At 37.9% G+C, this 18,503-nt stretch overlaps 2 protein-coding genes across 4 annotated transcripts; both read left to right on the top strand.

Moving 5' to 3' along the window:
- Positions 1-61: 61 nt before the first annotated feature.
- Positions 62-16,851, top strand: LOC120737154 (galectin-6-like). 3 transcript variants are annotated; one of them, XM_040037692.1, is made up of 16 exons: positions 62-1,049; positions 2,591-2,679; positions 2,968-3,172; positions 13,612-13,725; positions 14,669-14,692; positions 14,780-14,806; positions 14,922-14,957; positions 15,065-15,094; positions 15,209-15,244; positions 15,351-15,380; positions 15,496-15,531; positions 15,693-15,719; positions 15,819-15,848; positions 16,212-16,300; positions 16,391-16,556; positions 16,691-16,851. In XM_040037692.1, exons 1-16 carry the CDS (start codon positions 1,008-1,010, stop codon positions 16,835-16,837), a joined length of 1,128 nt encoding a protein of 375 aa, XP_039893626.1. In that variant the 5' UTR covers positions 62-1,007; the 3' UTR covers positions 16,838-16,851. The 3 variants fall into 3 exon arrangements, with proteins under 3 accessions (XP_039893626.1, XP_039893625.1, XP_039893624.1); XM_040037691.1 differs by lacking the exons at positions 2,591-2,679; positions 2,968-3,172 and adding exons at positions 12,802-12,890; positions 13,201-13,405 and having other exon boundaries at positions 991-1,049; XM_040037690.1 differs by lacking the exons at positions 62-1,049; positions 2,591-2,679; positions 2,968-3,172 and adding exons at positions 10,592-10,734; positions 12,802-12,890; positions 13,201-13,405.
- Positions 4,216-6,479, top strand: LOC120737155 (galectin-4-like). The gene is made up of 10 exons (XM_040037693.1): positions 4,216-4,248; positions 4,349-4,378; positions 4,493-4,528; positions 4,635-4,664; positions 4,781-4,816; positions 4,968-4,994; positions 5,094-5,123; positions 5,489-5,577; positions 5,668-5,833; positions 5,968-6,479. Exons 1-10 carry the CDS (start codon positions 4,231-4,233, stop codon positions 6,112-6,114), a joined length of 609 nt encoding a protein of 202 aa, XP_039893627.1. The 5' UTR covers positions 4,216-4,230; the 3' UTR covers positions 6,115-6,479.
- Positions 16,852-18,503: the final 1,652 nt, after the last annotated feature.

Below are 18,503 nucleotides of genomic sequence, written 5' to 3'. Positions count from 1 at the left end.
GTACATCTCCCCAGATTTGTTCTTCATGTTACCTTGTATTTAGAAGTTACAAATTCCATTCATATTTGGTCTCACAAGGCTGTTCTCCAGTAAGATGAGCCAGGCAGTCTTCATGCATTTCATTTGGGCGATAACACTGATTTTCATTTTTGCAATTACACATTGAAGTGGCAAAAGCTAGAGTTTACATTTTATTAGATGAAAGATTTTTTAGGTTTGATGGTGTCTTTAAAAACTTTAACTTAACCAAATATGAAAAGTCCTTAGTTAAGCAGGACACACCCATGTATTATTGTGACAGTTTTGTTCTCTGAATGAATTTGTGTGGGTCTACATTCAACCACACAACCATTCAGTGTGTTTACTTTACAAAGCACTTGCTGGATTAAGCTAACGCCTCCATGTAGTATGTATGCGTACATTTATGAGGTTACCTGAGTGGGAGATAAGGATTACTTGTGCTTCTGTTTGGCTTTAGCAGATAGCCTTGTTTGGATATTTAATGAATCATACTTAGAGTACACACCTCTACGGTTCTGTTTTATGATATCAGGTTTCTTTGTGTACCAGAGGTAATTTATTCATACATACAGCTCTATTTCAAAAGAATTCTGTTGCACACAAACTACAAAATGCACTATAACAAACATCATTGTACATCATGTATTGAGTATGAATTTAATCAGGTCTACCATAAATAGAATGAGGACCATAGAATGAATCACCACCCTGTAGAATGGATACTCATTGCTTCATCATTTTGGTTTTTCCTTGCACAGCTGCACACAAATGCATTCTAAGTCTTTTTCTTTCAAGTGCCACTCCTCGGCAGGGGCAAAGGTTATTTGCATCACGTTACTCCAAAGTAAACACAGTGATGCAGGGCTGGGTGTGGTACCGTTCTACCCCTCCCTCACTGCTTGTATAAAATAAGGCATCTGGGTGTTATTAGTGTTCGGTGAAGTTCTCCTGTTTTGTTCTGCTCGCCCATCTTACTGACTGCAGCCATGTTTGTTGCTCCTCCTGGCTATCAGCCAATCTATAGCCCGGTAAGTATCTGCACGCACTGATACCCACAAAAATATGTTTTTTTCTATTAGGTCTTAAACAAGCTTCATTGTTTTTGTTCTGTTAATAACGATAATATTTGAGCCTGTGGCACTGTGTGAATTTTATGCTGAGAAGATGTAATAAATTGTCCTTAGGTTCTCATAGTTCCATTACCATTACAGGATTTTGCAAATGTATTAACTCAAAAGTGCAATCACATACTTTGTTAGAGAATTCAGATAATATCACAATGGAAGGTCGGCCGTTTTTGTAAGGAGAAACCAAAAAAGTGACACCACAAAATGATAGCAAAGACTTAGTATTTTTAGTTGGATCTTCTTTTTAGTTATTCAGTTTTTTCCAGTGGTTCCCAAAGAATGACACATTTTAAGTGAGGGACATTAATGAAGGCATGAGATTAGGAAAGTTTATAACACTTAGAACAGGAGTAAGTAAACAACGTTCTAATTGACCATAGTACTGGTCACGGTTCTTAGTAGAAGGATAGACTAAACAATCTGACCCATAAGGAAGTGTAGGTCAAGATATACAGCTAAATTCAATTCATTTGTATTTATATAGTTCTAAATCACGACAGCTGTCGCTTCAAGACCCAGCCAGGCCCCAATAATCAGATAGCCCCCTGTGATCAAGCACTTGGGGAGGAAAAACTCCCTTTTAAGAGGAATAAACCTCCAGCAGAACCAGGCTCAGGCACCCATCCACCATGACTGTTTATGGGTGAGGGGACAAAGACAGGGCAGAACATTAACTGGAAGTGAGTCATAGATTAATAATGACTAGCGATAACATTCAAAGTTGTGCATAAACACACAAAGAAAGAAACGCGCAGTGCATTATGGAAAGTTCCCAGCAGAATAGGCCTATTGCACCATAACTAAGGGAGAGTTCAGGGTCACCTGTTTCAGCCCTTTTGTTGAACATGGCTTGTTAATAGATTGATTAATCATATTTAAGACTTGTCCACTGTGGTGTATACTGAGGTAAAAATACAAAAATTATGTATTTTTCCAAAGAATTATGGAAGACAGTGTATATAATACATGGACTGTGTGTGTTTTGCCATGCCCAGTAACAGAGAGAGAGGCCAAACTGAGAGAGTAAGGACTGTTGTGAAATAAGATAAACACTAGATAGATTCACAATGCTGTCCATACTGCCCAGGCCTTTGTATAAATATTGAAATGCTGGGCCTCTTTTGGCTTCATTGAAACAAATAATACATTTACAGATTTGGTACAAACCAAATAGAAAAGCCTGATTAATATTTTACATGCATCAAATATTATTGTACATTAAATCCTAATTTGACATTTAACTAGTAACTACACTAATAATATATACAAATATATTATGATAGTTCAAAATAACACTAGAGTACTGTAATTAATCACTGCAAAGTAATTTGTAACTTGATTTAATCATAATATGACTGACATTTGGACATTTGGACTATGAAGTGCGTACATTCCACAGTGTTGCTGTGTTACAGTTACTTAATATTTTGTCCCTGGCACAGGACATACCCTATCTAGGGCCTATTAATGGAGGGCTGAGGGAAGGAACATCCATCTATATCCAGGGGACCATTCCCAAGCACATCACCAGGTGAGGGGAAGACATAAACTCGTGACCCTATACACTTTACAGAAAATTTGTTATAGTCAATAACTGTTAAACAGTTTTGTCTGTTTCCAAGGTGGTTGTCTTTAGCTATGATTTATCATTTATATCCAAGAGGCAGCAGTGATTCAGGATCATAGTCCATTAACGGGCAGAGTAAAAACTGCACATACCTCACTGTGTCAACATATTAAGCTCTTTTTTTTCTTTTTTACAACAGTTACAGTTTCCTAATCTTATCTGCTTTCTTTCTTTCTTTCTTTTCATTGGCAGGTTCTTTATCAACCTGATTTGTGGAGAATCTGAATCCAGCGACATTGCCCTACACTTCAACCCTCGATTTGATGGCTGGGACAAGGTGGTCTTCAACACCTGTCAGAATGGATCCTGGGGGTCAGAGGACAAGATTCACAAAATGCCTTTTAGAAAGGGAGAGCATTTTGAAATGGTCATCATCGTTACTTTGCAGGGCTACCAGGTCAGGACAAACTGTTGTACAGACAATGAAAACAAATTCTATGTATGTAAAAATGTAAAAATCTATTCATGTAAAAGCTGTAACTGAAGACTCAATAAATGGTATATTCTCAGTATAATATAATTGTAAGGTATTATAGTCAGTATGTGATCAGCTATATTATTACCATTTATGCTTCTTTTATTGATTTAATCCAACACAAATATGACATTATTCTGTTGCAGATTAAAGTAAATGGGATTGATTTCCACATTTTTCAACACCGCATCCCTATGGAGCAAGTTCGTGGGCTGCAGATTGCAGGAGATGTTTCCATCCAGACGATTAATTTTATTGGGGTGAGTCCTCAGCTCCGTGAATCTTCCGCATTGATGCTTCGGGCTTTGCTGGGAAAAATAAATTAAGTCAAAATTATCAAAAGTTTAGATTTAACAAGTCTGGCAGCTGTTGGCTAAGGATTTCTGCTTATGTGCCCAATAGGGCATGCATAGGTATCATGAAGGAATGGGAATAATTAAAAAAGAACGTGTTGCATCATATTCAGAAAAATCTTTTCTTTCATGTTTTGCTGGGTTTAAAAGTCATCTCTTTACAAATGTGAAATTAGCAGATGAATAAATATGTTTGTATGAATGAATGAATATGTATGTTTCTATCAATATGCCAGATTTCTCCTTGTATTTCAAACAACACAATCTTCTGTGTTTAATCATTATTATGGTCAACAGCACTTACTTTGTGAAGATTTTGTTTTTAATTCATTTTTTTCCCTATTTGATCTTTTTAGGGTGGAATGGGAGGAGGAATGGGAGTGAGTATATATATGTAATATCAAATTGATACAAATTAATTTACCACAGCTTTTTCATGATTACAGTCATTCCCTGCTTTTCAACAGGGAGGATATCCAGGAGGTGGCATGGGGGTATGTTACTTTTGCTCAGATGTGTTTTGCATTCTGTTTCTTTAAATATTACTGTAGTGAGATAAAGTGTGCATATATTTAATTTGAACTGCACCGTGCTTCTTTTGACATCCAGGGAGGTTACCCAGGTGGCATGGGAGGAGGAATGGGAGTAAGTGTACTGAGTAATTGTACATTTGCTTTTGATAAGTAATTTTTCAAGTGCCACATTAGTACGCAAATGGTAAAACATACATATTTGAACTTTTCAGCCAGGAGGATATCCAGAAGGTGGCATGGGGGTATGTTATTTTTACTGAAGCATGTTTTGCATTCAGATTCTTTAAATATTACTGGATCTGTAGTGAGAGGAAGTCTGCACATTTGAACTGCACTGTGTTTCTTTTGACATCCAGGGAGGTTACCCAGGTGGCATGGGAGGAGGAATGGGAGTAAGTGTACTGAATATTGTATATTTTCTTTTGACAAGGCCACTGTAAATTTTCAAATAACATGCTAGTACACACATCATTAAACAAACATGTTTGAACATTTCAGCCAGGAGGATATCCAGGAGGTGACATGGGGGTAAAAAAAAAAAATACTTTTATTCCTCAGATTTACATTTGCTATATTATAAAATGCAGGTCACACATATGTAACAGAATAAAGTAATTTTAAAATTTCTGATTGATTCCTTGCAGGATGGATATCCAGGAGGCATGGGAGGTGGAATGGGGGTATCGAATTATGTTATAACTTAAATAATCTGTGCAAGCTGAATTTTTATGACAAAAATCTTAATTTAAGTTTTATTTATCTTTCATTTTCATTTTGTTTTTGTATTTCTTTTTATTATTATTAATATCATTATTATTATTATTATTTAAGGGCGCCTTTCCAGGCTCAAATCTGCCGGTGAGAACAATGCACAAAAAATCGACACGTTCTTTTTATACACAGTTCATATATATTCACATTTGCTAAACCTACTCATATTTTCTATCTACTAATCAGGGTATGAGTGGGCAGCCAGTCTACAACCCTGTAAGTAAAATTTGCATAACACTCAACTTTCAGTCCAGTCACTGACTCCACGGGTATTATATTGAAAGATTAAATCTGAAAATATGAGGTGAATTTAGTCAAATGAAGATGATTTGTTTAGAGAACATAAACAAGATGAGCTCACATGCTGAACTTTGTTTAATGAAAATGTTCAATTTTACCTTTTCTATTATTATGACTAAGAAAAGCATGTGGGTTGTGAGGCTTGAACTTTTGTTGGTTTCTGAAATGATGCATAACAAAGAAAGTTTGACAATCACTGTTTTGTACACCTCTTATGAGGCCACCTGTGTTACTGTGTAATACTGTAATACTCATATAAGATATCTCATTTTGTTTTTAAGCCTGTGCCCTACTCCAACATCATCCCAGGAGGGATGTTCCCTAAGAGGACCATCGTCATCAGAGGCATGGTTCCCTATGGAGCACACAAGTGTGTGATTTTAAGACTACTTGCCGAAATCTCTAGTGCAGTACTAAAGTGCTAACATGAATGTTTAACGCTCATGGATGTGTGTTTCAGATTAAGGATCAACTTTTTGGTGAGCAGATCTCGAGACATTGCTTTCCACATGAATCCCAGAGTGAGGGAAGGAATTGTTATAAGAAACAGTATGATTGGAGGAAACTGGGGCCAGGAGGAGAGAGAAATGAGCATGAATCCATTTATGGAGGGCCAGTACTTTGATGTAAGTAACATCAGTCACGCAGTCGTAATATCAAGTCCTTATGATGAATTTTAGAAACAAATTTTAATGTGATTTTGGCAAATTCTAGAAAACTTTGTGTGTCAGCATTCAAAAGTTTTCTCTCTGTCCCTCAGATGTCAATCCGTTGTGGAAACCAGAGGTTTAAGGTGTTTGTGAACGGGCAGCACCTGTTTGACTTTTCCCATCGCTGGCAGTCCTTCAATGAGATCGACATGCTGGACATAGAAGGCGATGTGCAGATCTCCTACATCCATTTCTGATACCCACCCTCCCCAAAAAATAAATAATTTTGTGCAACTTTCAAAACTATGTCATCCACAGAGTTGCTTATCTCAGTTTCTTACCTGCTTTGAGATCAGATATCTCAATAAGATCAAATGTCACCTCAGTATCTGCTGTATTGTTTATACCAGTTAACTGAATTAATAAATCATTAATGATCCATGAATTAATTGATTTATTTCTTATGCAAAGCTTCTTCAGTTCAAAGTCAAATGGGGGAGAGTCCCAGATTTAAGCTCTGTGGGAGTAACACACCGAGAGGGACAATGGACCCCCTAATGATCCTCTACCTAATCACATGAGCCAAGGTGTGAAAATGGGTGTGGATCACAATCAGCCAAGGTTTCAGGTGAGCTCATTGTGAAACCTAGCCCCACCCTATCATGAGATTTCCTGAGGTCAGATGGCCCAGGATGTGAGTGGGCATTAAGGTGTCTGGGAAGGGATCTCAAAACTGGATTATAGATGGCAGACAGTTGGTGTCGTAAACCACTGCCTCTGTTCAAAGATGGTCGCTCACAGTGGACGTAAATGGCTTCTTTTACTCCTCTTTCAAACCATCTGTCCTCTCTGACCAAAATGTGAACATTGGCATCCTCGAAAGAGAGACCTTTGTCCTTTAGATGCAGATGGACCACCAAGTCTGAATAGTTTATATTAATGGGCCAATAGGTTCAACTATAGGAGCACGGGGGTGTGTTTAAATGAGACACAGACAGGAACGTGACTGGAAAGAACCAGTCTGCTTTAGTGAACCAAACCACATGTTCTGACAACCACAGGGTTAAGGCACTTTACAGAATTGTGGAAAAGAAAATTACAAAAAATTAAAGAAAAGTAAAACCACATAAAACTACTAATATAGCACCCTGGCCAAGTGTTAGCTTTTAGCTCTCAATGTTGGGTGCACCCTGGTAACTGACTCCTTAACTTTTACAGAAAACAGATGACTCAAATTCAATGTCCATTCAAATGAAGATCTTACACACCATTCACATTTGGAAAATCTTCTACATGGCAGCTTATTATTCAGAGTCCTAAGTAAAACTTGTCCAAGGGGTATAGTCCAAAAATTCCCAGGGTGCGAAAGAAATTAGGGATGAGAAAATTTCAGTCAGTGGTCTTTCATATAACCACCTGAGTGTGAAAGTGTGAGTGATACAGGCCTACCACACCGCAAGGTGCAGCAGATCATCAGGTGGAAAAGCAGGAAATCTCAGTCTCAGAAGAGGAATTCAAATACTAATTATGCTGTTCTAGCTATAATCCACAACTTAGGCTTGTGTTGAGATCATATTAGACATCAATTTGCAATTAAAATACTCAAATTTGCAAAAAAAAAAAAAACCACTTCTCTTATACAACCTATCCATTACCGCAATGTATTGTCAAAACATTTTTTTGTAAATTGCAAAATAAGCACTTTTCCAAAAACAATAGGAAAACATTAAAATTTACCAAGCAAATTATATAAAGTTATTGCATATGCAACAATTATTAATCAAAATAATTCAGATGAATTCAGTTATACAACAATAAGTTGTTCAAATAACTTTTGATTTGAACAAACAGACAAAAATTAACTGAGGCATACACAATATGTGCTCACCGATCTTAGTGCATCATGCTCGAAGACAATGGTATGGTGTCTCTCATAGTGATGTGCGAATCATGAACGAATCGTTCAATACTCGAGAATCACAACTGACTCGTTGACTGACTCATCCCTGTTACTGAAGCAAACTAATTTCATTAGTAGAAATATATCTAGCTCATAATTAAAAATTGTGGAAAAAAACAACAACCAGTTTCTTAACAAAAACATTTCTGCTCTGGACTGGACGAAAAAACCCTGAGTAGAAACCTCACACCAAGACAATAGCTCATCAGTTCACAGTAGCATTGCTGTGCTAACACGCTAACAGCACATTTGAGCTACTCAAACATGCGGGGCCCTAAATGACATAACAGGGCACGTTTTTTACTCTTTAATGACAGTAATATGATGTCTCATTGTGAATACAAATAAACATAAGTTGTACTTTAAGTGTTACCTCACTCCTGGAAGCAGAATGAGATGAACTTTCAGGCAGTTGATAACAAATTAGACTTAACAAGGCTAACAGTTTAGCTCCACACAGTGCTCTATAAAGTCACTGGAAAACTGTAGCATCCGACTATTTACTCACTGCCACTATTTTCAATATGGAACATCGCTGATAACCAGTGAACTTATGTGCAGCAGAATTTGTCGCAAACTTATATCTAGTACTTTTTCCAACTCAAAAACTTCAGTGTCTCAGCAAACAAAACACTGCAGCACAGCACTCTTTTCCACCCCCAAGCACATGACTACACATGCCTAGAAGCGGACACACGGAGATGGGCGGGACACACAGCGGCAGCCTGATTTCCTATTGGTCGAAACAAACAGAAAGTTTTGTATTCTGATTGGTTTGGTAGGCTGTCCATCTTTCCTCACCGCTATCATTTCTTAAAGCCGTAAGAAATCATTTTATGTGGGTTACAGATTATTGTCAAGGCCATTCCAATGACAAAATGATAAACTAAGGTAAATACCTAGAAAATAAGTGCATACTGTTGTGTCTTTCTCTTGGATTCTGCTATGTACAGCGCCAAACGCTGTCCCTGTAGAAACTCCTCAGACTCCTAAGTTATTGCAAAGATGAATCAGGACATGCACATGTAACAACTGTCAGTGAGGAAAGACTTGCTTTCTTAACACTATGACTCGCTCAGTGTACTTGAAGTGCAATTTATTTATTTATTTTTAAAGATGTATATTGGGAATACGTCTTTAGATGGAAAGCCAACAGATGCACAACCTCCTCCATGAAGTTCGTGTTTTGACACTTCTGACAATTTTAAGGCTAACGAAAAATAGGGTCAAGTTAAGGCAACCAAGCTAGGCATTCTTAACCTCTTCATAAACTTTCTTATTGTAGGTATTAACATAACCTTAAAAACAACAAGTTTTCTGATCAGATAATTCACTTTGTGTAAAACAGGCTCTGCTGCTTCTTTCTTCCAAGAATGGATGAAGTTTATTCTTATATAATTGTTTCTTTGGGTGTGACAGGTCCTCCATACAAGTGCTGACTCACTGTAAAGTTCAAGCTTTCGGGTTTAGTCTGGCAGTGTCTGAGCTGTTTTTACGAAGAGTTTTTTTTTTTTTTTTTTAGCTTAATTACTCTTTTGCATTCAGGTGGTTGAACAGAAATGGTGTGTTTGTTAGGAATTCATTTCTCTGATTCTGCTGCAGTGTGTGCGATTCCATGCATGTAGCATGTAATGTACACCTCTTCACCCTCTTATTGATAAGAGTGTCCCCAACTGCTACAGCAAATGTAATTTTACACTCACTTGGCTCTGGATAGTGTAATAAAACTTCATAAGACAAGGTTGGCTTATAAGGCGTTTTTTCAACCCGTCATCTTATAAGAAAGGGGTTGAAAATAAAATATCAGTCCTTCACGTCCTTGGAATTAATTTGGCTGCTTGTTTATGAGTACGTCTGTGCAAACTATATATAGAGAGCCACATAAGGTTTCTTCTTGCTGTTAGAAAGAATCAGCGACGGGCTGGATTATGTTCTTTGTACTTGTACTGGGATAGCACACTTTGGCAGTGACCAGTCTTGTCATTTTTAGGCAGTGAGTCTGTCACTGCCAGGGCATTTTCTTGGATCCATTCCTGTCCTCGAGCAGCTCAACAGTTGGAGTGCGAATGGGAGTGAAGTGGCATGATGACTGTAGAGGCAATGTGGCTGTGGAGGATGATACTGGCATGTCCAGGCTCTCCATGGAGTCAGAAAGGGTTCGGTTGATTTCGTGCTGTGGACAGAGGACATAATGGTTGGGGTGGTGGACCTCCACTGTGGTCACAGACTCCAGGCCTTTCAAGCAGAGAGGGGATGAGCGTCCAGTGGGGTCACGACCACCAACGGCTCCAAGCTCCATGGAGGACTCGTCCATGTTCACGTATAGAATCTCATCTGGATCTTGTGGGTCTGGCAGATCCTCAAGGGCTTTTTCGAGCTCACAGCGCAGTGACTCGAATGATGGACGATCTTTTGGGCTGCAGAGGTAATTTCTTCCTACATAGATCTCTACTTTATTTAAAAAGACTTTTTGCACACATAACTACAAAGCACTCTATAAAAAAAGCATTTTACGTTATGTATTGAGTATGAATTTAATCAGGTCTACCAAGAAGACTTGAAAAATAGAATGAATCACCATCCTGTAGAATGGATACTCATTGCTCAATCATTTTGGTTTTTCCTTGCACAGCTGCACACAAACGCATTCTCTGGGGGTTTTTTTTCACTCAAGTGCCACTCCTCTGCTGGGGCAAAGGTTATTTGAATCAGGTTCTTCCAAAACAAACACAGTGATGCAGGGCTGGGTGTAGTACCCTGATCTACTCCTCCCTCACTGCTTGTATAAAATAAGGCATCTGGGTGGTATTAGTGCTTGATCACAGGGAGTTATTCTCCTACTTTGTTCTGCTCGCCCATCTTACTGACTGCAGCCATGTTTGTTTCTCCTCCTGGCTATCAGCCAATCTATAGCCCGGTAAGTATCTGCACGCACTGATACCCACAAAAATATGTTTTTTCTATTAGGTCTTAAACAAGCTTCATTGTTTTTGTTCTGTTAATAACAATAATATTTGAGCCTGTGGCACTGTGTGAATTTTATGCTGAGAAGATGTAATAAATTGTCCTTAGGTTCTCATAGTTTCATTACCATTACAGGATTTTGCAATTTATGAACTGAAAACTGCAATCACTGAACATACTTTGTTAAAGAATTAAGATAATATCACAATGGAAGGTCGGCTGTTTTTGTAAGGAGAAACCCAAAAAGTGACACCACAAAGCAGTTCAGAGGAATTAAAAATGACTTAGTATTTTTAGTTGGATCTTCATTTTAGTTATTCATTTTTCTCCAGTGGTTCCCAAAGAATAACACATTTAAAGTGGGGGATATTAATGAAGGCACGAGATTAGGAAAGGTTACAATGCTTAGAACAGGATAAGTAAACAAAGTTCTATTTGACCATAGTACTGGTCACGGTTACTAGTAGAAGGATAGACTAACAATCTGTCAGATAATGAAGTGTAGGTCTGGATATATAGCTAAATTCAATTCAGTTGCATTTATTATAGTGCCAAATCATGACAGCTGTCGCTCAGCCAGGCCTCAACAATCAGATAGCCCTCTGTGATCAAGCACTTGGGGAGGATAAACTTCTTTTTAACAGGGATAAACCTCCAGCAGAACCAGGCTCAGGGACAGGCACAGGTGGATATAGACGAGGCGAAACAGTTGCTCAAAGTGAATCAGAGATGAATAGTAATCCTTGCTTTTATTTAAGCAGTATGGAAATATTAGTTGCTGAGAGGGACTGGAAAGAGAGACCATATTTCTCTGATAGTAGCAATTTAAAATCCTTCTACTCACCTACAAGGTACCATATAAACCCAATAGAGCCCTTTGCTCTCAGATGGCAGACTTATTTGTGATTTCTTGGGTATTTCAAGCCCCTCGTTTGTGGAGACAAGTGTTGTGCCAAGGTAGATATGCCCAACAGAATTTGTTTCCCCTGCACTGGGAGGATTTGCTGGGCAGGGAGAATGGATCCAATTGATTACGCCCGAATTAGAACCAACTAGACATGGAAGAAATTAGCTTTTTTAGTAAAAACGTGAAAAGTGAGTGTCATTACATTACCGTTCAGTTTATATGTTACAACAGAAAATTATATATTTATTGTTCTCTTGTGTTATCGAATGGGATTATTTCAATAAACTTTCAGATAACTGGCGATTATTATTTGTATCCTCCTGTAACTTTACTGTATAAAGAGCTAAAAGCTCCAACATTTCAGGAGTCATTATAAGAAGTGTTTGTGAACTAAAAATGAACAATTTGGGATACTGTTTGTCTGTGATTTGGACACATGCTAGGTAAGGTAATGTCTTTTTAAGTAATGGTTTAATCACGGCCACCTTAAAGACCTCTGTACATGGCATCTTAACAGAGACAGGCTGATCATATTTAAGACTTGTCCACTGTGGTGTATACAGTCAAAAATACAAAAATTGTGTATTCGTCCCAGCATTACGGTGGACAGTGTATATAATGTATGAACTGAATGTGTTTTGTCATGCCCAGTAACACACAGAGAGAGGCCAAACTGGGAGAGTAAGAACTGTTGCGAAATTAGATAAACACCAGTGTGTGAATGCGAGAGTGACTGAATAGTGGCATTGTAAAGCGCTTTGGGTGCCTTGAAAAGCGCTATATAAATCCAATCCATTATTATTATTATAGATAGATTCACAATGCTGTCCATACTGCCCAGGCTTTTGTATTAAATATTGAAATGCTGAGCCTCTGTTGGCTTCAAAAATGATTTCACTGAAACAAATAAAACAACAGATTTGGTACAAACCAAATTGTTTGGAAATGCCTGATTAATATTTACTAGAGTACTGTAATTAAGCACTGCAAAGTAATTTGATTTAGCTGATTTAATCATAACATGACTGACATTTGTAAGTGTACTTCATAGACTTGCATACAACACACAGTGTTGCTGTGTTATAGTTACTTAATATTTTGTCCATGGCACAGAACATACCCTATCTAGGGCCTATTTATGGAGGGCTGAGGGAAGGGATGTCCATCTATATCCAGGGGACCATTCCTAAGCACATCACCAGGTGAGTGGAAGACATAAACTTGTGACACTGTACACTATACAAGAAATTTATTATAGTTAATAGCTGTTAAATATATTTTGTCCATTCTCAAGGTGGTTATCATTAGTTATAAGGGGCTGGACAGCGTCAACGCGTTAACATGCTAACCGCGCTAATGCGGTGAAACCATCCAGCCCCAGGCACGGGCGATCCGCGGTAACTCGTTAACGGAGATTTAATGCAGTTATGAAGTGAACATCATTTTAACGAGATTAACGCTGACAGCATTAATTTTATTATTTTTTCTTTCTTTCTTTCTTTTCATTGGCAGGTTCTTTATCAACCTGATTTGCGGAGAATATGAATCCAGCGACATTGCCCTACACTTCAACCCTCGATTTGATGGCTGGGACAAGGTGGTCTTCAACACCTGTCAGAATGGATCCTGGGGATTAGAGGAGAAGATTCACAGGATGCCTTTTCGAAAAGGAGAGCATTTTGAAATGGTCGTCATTGTTAATTTTCAGGGCTATCAGGTCAGGTAAAACTGTTGTACAGACAATGCAAACCATTTCTCGTTTACTTTATCCTGTAAGTAAAGACTCAATAAATGGTTTATACTCACTATAATATAATTATAAGGTATTAGTTATAGTCAGTCAGTTATATTATTACCACTTATGCTTCTTTTACTTCTGTATTGATTTAATGCAACACCAATATGAGATCATTATTGTTGCAGATTAAAGTAAATGGGATTGATTTCCATACTTTTCAACACCGCATTCCTATGGAGCAAGTTCGTGGGCTGCAGATTGCAGGAGATGTTTCCATCCAGATGATTAATTTTATTGGGGTGAGTCCTCAGCTCCGTGAATCTTCCGCATTGATGCTTCGGGCTTTGCTGGGGAAAATAAATTAAGCCAAAATTACCAAAAGCTTACATTTAACAAGTCTGGCAGCTGTTGGCTAACGATTTCTGCTTATGTGCCCATGTAACTGGTTTCTGCTTCACCCCGCTGCAACAGTTCGGCCCAAACAGACTCCTCGACTCTGCGTTGTGTTTTTAAGAAGACAAAGAGTCTCTGATCGATCATTGCCGCTTTATTTCCTGAATGGAAACAACAGTGTTGTATCAGTGCAAAGGGCTCGCCACACACCGCTCCGCACAGCACACTACGGCAGAACATCCCATTAGCATTCCGCTTTAGCATACAGTTTTACACAATAATAAACAAATGAAAAGTACATAAAACTGGTGTTGGACATGTGTCCACTAAGCACTTATTACACTCGGTGCCCATCAGTTAATCAAACATGTTTTGTGTGTCTGTACTACTTAGCTACATTGTGTGCGAAACAATACAACTCATCTCTCGTATGGCTACGGCAGACTGGCAGCGATTACTGCAGCCAGCCTCACCTAACCAGCCACACCGAGAGGGGGCGCTGTTTCCCCATTATACCACATAAACACTGTTACACCCAATAGGGCATGCATAGGTATCATGAAGGAATGGGAATAATTAAAAAAGAACGTGTTGCATCATATTCAGAAAAATCTTTTCTTTCATGTTTTGCTGGGTTTAAAAGTCATCTCTTTACAAATGTGAAATTAGCAGATGAATAAATATGTTTGTATGAATGAATGAATATGTATGTTTCTATCAATATGCCAGATTTCTCCTTGTATTTCAAACAACACAATCTTCTGTGTTTAATCATTATTATGGTCAACAGCACTTACTTTGTGAAGATTTTGTTTTTAATTCATTTTTTTCCCTATTTGATCTTTTTAGGGTGGAATGGGAGGAGGAATGGGAGTGAGTATATATATGTAATATCAAATTGATACAAATTAATTTACCACAGCTTTTTCATGATTACAGTCATTCCCTGCTTTTCAACAGGGAGGATATCCAGGAGGTGGCATGGGGGTATGTTACTTTTGCTGAAGCATGTTTTGCATTCTGTTTCTTTAAATATTACTGTAGTGAGATAAAGTGTGCATATATTTAATTTGAACTGCACCGTGCTTCTTTTGACATCCAGGGAGGTTACCCAGGTGGCATGGGAGGAGGGATGGGAGTAAGTGTACTGAGTAATTGTACATTTGCTTTTGATAAGATCACTGTAATTTTTCAATTGCCACATTAGAATTCATATTATTCAACATTCATATTTGAACCTTTCAGCCAGGAGGATATCCAGAAGGTGGCATGGGGGTATGTTACTTTTACTGAAACATGTTTTACATTCAGATTCTTTAAATATTACTGGATCTGTAGTGAGAGGAAGTCTGCACATTTGAACTGCAGTGTGTTTCTTTTGACATCCAGGGAGGTTACCCAGGTGGAATGGGAGGAGGAATGGGAGTAAGTATACTGAATATTGTATACTTGCTTTTGACAAGGCCACTGTAAATTTTCAAATAACATGCTAGTACACACATCATTAAACAAACATGTTTGAACATTTCAGCCAGGAGGATATCCAGGAGGTGACATGGGGGTAAAAAAAAAAAAACTTTTATTCCTCAGATTTACATTTGCTATATTATAAAATGCAGGTCACACATATGTAATAGAATAAAGTAATTTTAAAACTTCTGATTGATTCCTTGCAGGATGGATATCCAGGAGGCATGGGAGGTGGAATGGGGGTATCGAATTATGTTATAACTTAAATAATCTGTGCAAGCTGAATTTTTATGACAAAAATCTGAATGAATTAAAAATTTTCCTTCTTTTATCTTTTTTTTGTGTCTTTCATTTTTATTTATTTATTTATTTTTATTTCTTTCTGTTGTTATTATTATTTAAGGGCAACTTTCCAGGCTCAAATCTGCCGGTGAGAACAATGCACAAAAAATCGACACGTTCTTTTTATACACAGTTCATATATATTCACATTTGCTAAACCTACTCATATTTTCTATCTACTAATCAGGGTATGAGTGGGCAGCCAGTCTACAACCCTGTAAGTAAAATTTGCATAACACTCAACTTTCAGTCCAGTCACTGACTCCACGGGTATTATATTGAAAGATTAAATCTGAAAATATGAGGTGAATTTAGTCAAATGAAGATGATTTGTTTAGAGAACATAAACAAGATGAGCTCACATGCTGAACTTTGTTTAATGAAAATGTTCAATTTTACCTTTTCTATTATTATGACTAAGAAAAGCATGTGGGTTGTGAAGCTTGAACTTTTGTTGGTTTCTGAAATGATGCATAACAAAGAAAGTTTGACAATCACTGTTTTGTACACCTCTTATGAGGCCACCTGTGTTTATGTAATACTGTAATACTCATATAAGATATCTCATTTTGTTTTTAAGCCTGTGCCCTACTCCAACATCATCCCAGGAGGGATGTTCCCTAAGAGGACCATCGTCATCAGAGGCATGGTTCCCTATGGAGCACACAAGTGTGTGATTTTAAGACTACTTGCCGAAATCTCTAGTGCAGTACTAAAGTGCTAACATGAATGTTTAACGCTCATGGATGTGTGTTTCAGATTAAGCATCAAGTTTTTGGTGAGCAGATCTCGAGATGTCGCTTTCCACATCCATCCGAGATTCAGGGAAGGAATTGTTGTAAGAAACAGTATGATTGGAGGAAACTGGGGCCAGGAGGAGAGAGAAATGAGCATGAATCCATTTATGGAGGGCCAGTACTTTGATGTAAGTAGCATCAGTCACGCAGTCGTAATATCAAGTTCTTATGATGAATTTTAGAAGTAAATTTTAATGTGATTTTGGCAAATTCTAGAAAACTTTGTGTGTCAGCATTCAAAAGTTTTCTCTCTGTCCCTCAGATGTCAATCCGTTGTGGAAACCAGAGGTTTAAGGTGTTTGTGAACGGGCAGCACCTGTTTGACTTTTCCCATCGCTGGCAGTCCTTCAATGAGATCGACATGCTGGACATAGAAGGCGATGTGCAGATCTCCTACATCCATTTCTGATACCCACCCTCCCCCTCCCCAAAAAATAAATAATTTTGTGCAACTTTCAAAACTATGTCATCCACAGAGTTGCTTATCTAAGTTTTTTACCTGCTTTGAGATCAGATATCTCAATAAGATCAAATGTCACCTCAGTATCTGCTGTATTGTTTATACCAGTTAACTGAATTAATAAATCATTAATGATCCATGAATTAATTGATTTATTTCTTATGCAAAGCTTCTTCAGTTCAAAGTCAAATGGGGGAGAGTCCCAGATTTAAGCTCTGTGGGAGTAACACACCGAGAGGGACAATGGACCCCCTAATGATCCTCTACCTAATCACATGAGCCAAGGTGTGAAAATGGGTGTGGATCACAATCAGCCAAGGTTTCAGGTGAGCTCATTGTGAAACCTAGCCCCACCCTATCATGTGATTTCCTGAGGTCAGATGGCCCAGGATGTGAGTGGGCATTAAGGTGTCTGGGAAGGGATCTCAAAACTGGATTATAGATGGCAGACAGTTGGTGTTGTAAACCACTGCCTCTGTTCAAAGATGGTCGCTCACAGTGGACGTAAATGGCTTCTTTTACTCCTCTTTCAAACCATCTGTCCTCTCTGACCAAAATGTGAACATTGGCATCCTCGAAAGAGTGACCTTTGTCCTTTAGATGCAGATGGACCACCAAGTCTGAATAGTTTATATTAATGGGCCAATAGGTTCAACTATAGGAGCACGGGGGGGTGTTTAAATGAGACACAGACAGGAACGTGACTGGAAAGAACCAGTCTGCTTTAGTGAACCAAACCATAAGTTCTGACAACCACAGGGTTAAGGCACTTTACAGAATTGTGGAAAAGAAAATTACAAAAAATTAAAGAAAAGTAAAACCACACAAAACTACTAATATAGCACCCTGGCCAAGTGTTAGCTTTTAGCTCTCAATGTTGGGTGCACCCTGGTAACTGACTCCTTAACTTTTACAGAAAACAGATGACTCAAATTCAATGTCCATTCAAATGAAGATCTTACACACCATTCACATTTGGAAAATGTTCTACACGGCAGCTTATTATTCAGAGTCCTAAATAAAACTTGTCCAAGAGGGTATAGTCCAAAAATTCCCAGGGTGCGAAAGAAATTAGGGATGAGAAAATTTCAGTCAGTGGTCTTTCATATAACCACCTGAGTGTGAAAGTGTGAGTGATACAGGCCTACCACACCGCAAGGTGCAGCAGATCATCAGGTGGAAAAGAAGGAAATCTCAGTCTCAGAAGAGGAATTCAAATACTAATTATGCTGTTCTAGCTATAATCCACAACGTAGGCTTGTGTTGAGATCATATTAGACACCAATTTGCAATTAAAATACTCAAATTTGCAAAAAAAACAAACATTTCTCTTATACAACCTATCCATTACCGCAATGTATTGTCAAAACACTTTTCTGTAAATTGCAAATATGCACTTTTCCAAAAACAATAGGAAAACATTAAAATTTACCAAGCAAATTATATAAAGTTATTGCATATGCAACAATTATTAATCAAAATAATTCAGATGAATTCAGTTATACAACAATAAGTTGTTCAAATAACTTTTGATTTGAACAAACAGACAAAAATTAACTGAGGCATACACAATATGTGCTCACCGATCTCAGTGCATCATGCTCGAAGACAATGG

This window comes from Simochromis diagramma, unplaced genomic scaffold (assembly GCF_900408965.1).
Source record: "Simochromis diagramma unplaced genomic scaffold, fSimDia1.1 OVJJ01000463.1, whole genome shotgun sequence".
Classification (NCBI taxonomy): domain Eukaryota; kingdom Metazoa; phylum Chordata; class Actinopteri; order Cichliformes; family Cichlidae; genus Simochromis; species Simochromis diagramma.
Note: the sequence above shows the minus strand (reverse complement) of the source record. Positions and strands in the feature narration are given on the sequence as shown.

Excerpts from the sequence above, each read along its gene's own strand:
- LOC120737154 (XM_040037692.1), top strand. The coding sequence starts at position 1,008 with ATGTTTGTTGCTCCTCCTGGCTATCAGCCAATCTATAGCCCG. Across the intron at positions 14,958-15,064 it reads GCATGGGAGGAGGGATGGGA|CCAGGAGGATATCCAGAAGG; the intron begins GTAAGTGTACTG and ends TGAACCTTTCAG. Across the intron at positions 16,301-16,390 it reads GTTCCCTATGGAGCACACAA|ATTAAGCATCAAGTTTTTGG; the intron begins GTGTGTGATTTT and ends TGTGTGTTTCAG.
- LOC120737155 (XM_040037693.1), top strand. Across the intron at positions 4,379-4,492 it reads ATCCAGAAGGTGGCATGGGG|GGAGGTTACCCAGGTGGCAT; the intron begins GTATGTTATTTT and ends TTTGACATCCAG. Across the intron at positions 5,124-5,488 it reads GGCAGCCAGTCTACAACCCT|CCTGTGCCCTACTCCAACAT; the intron begins GTAAGTAAAATT and ends TTTGTTTTTAAG.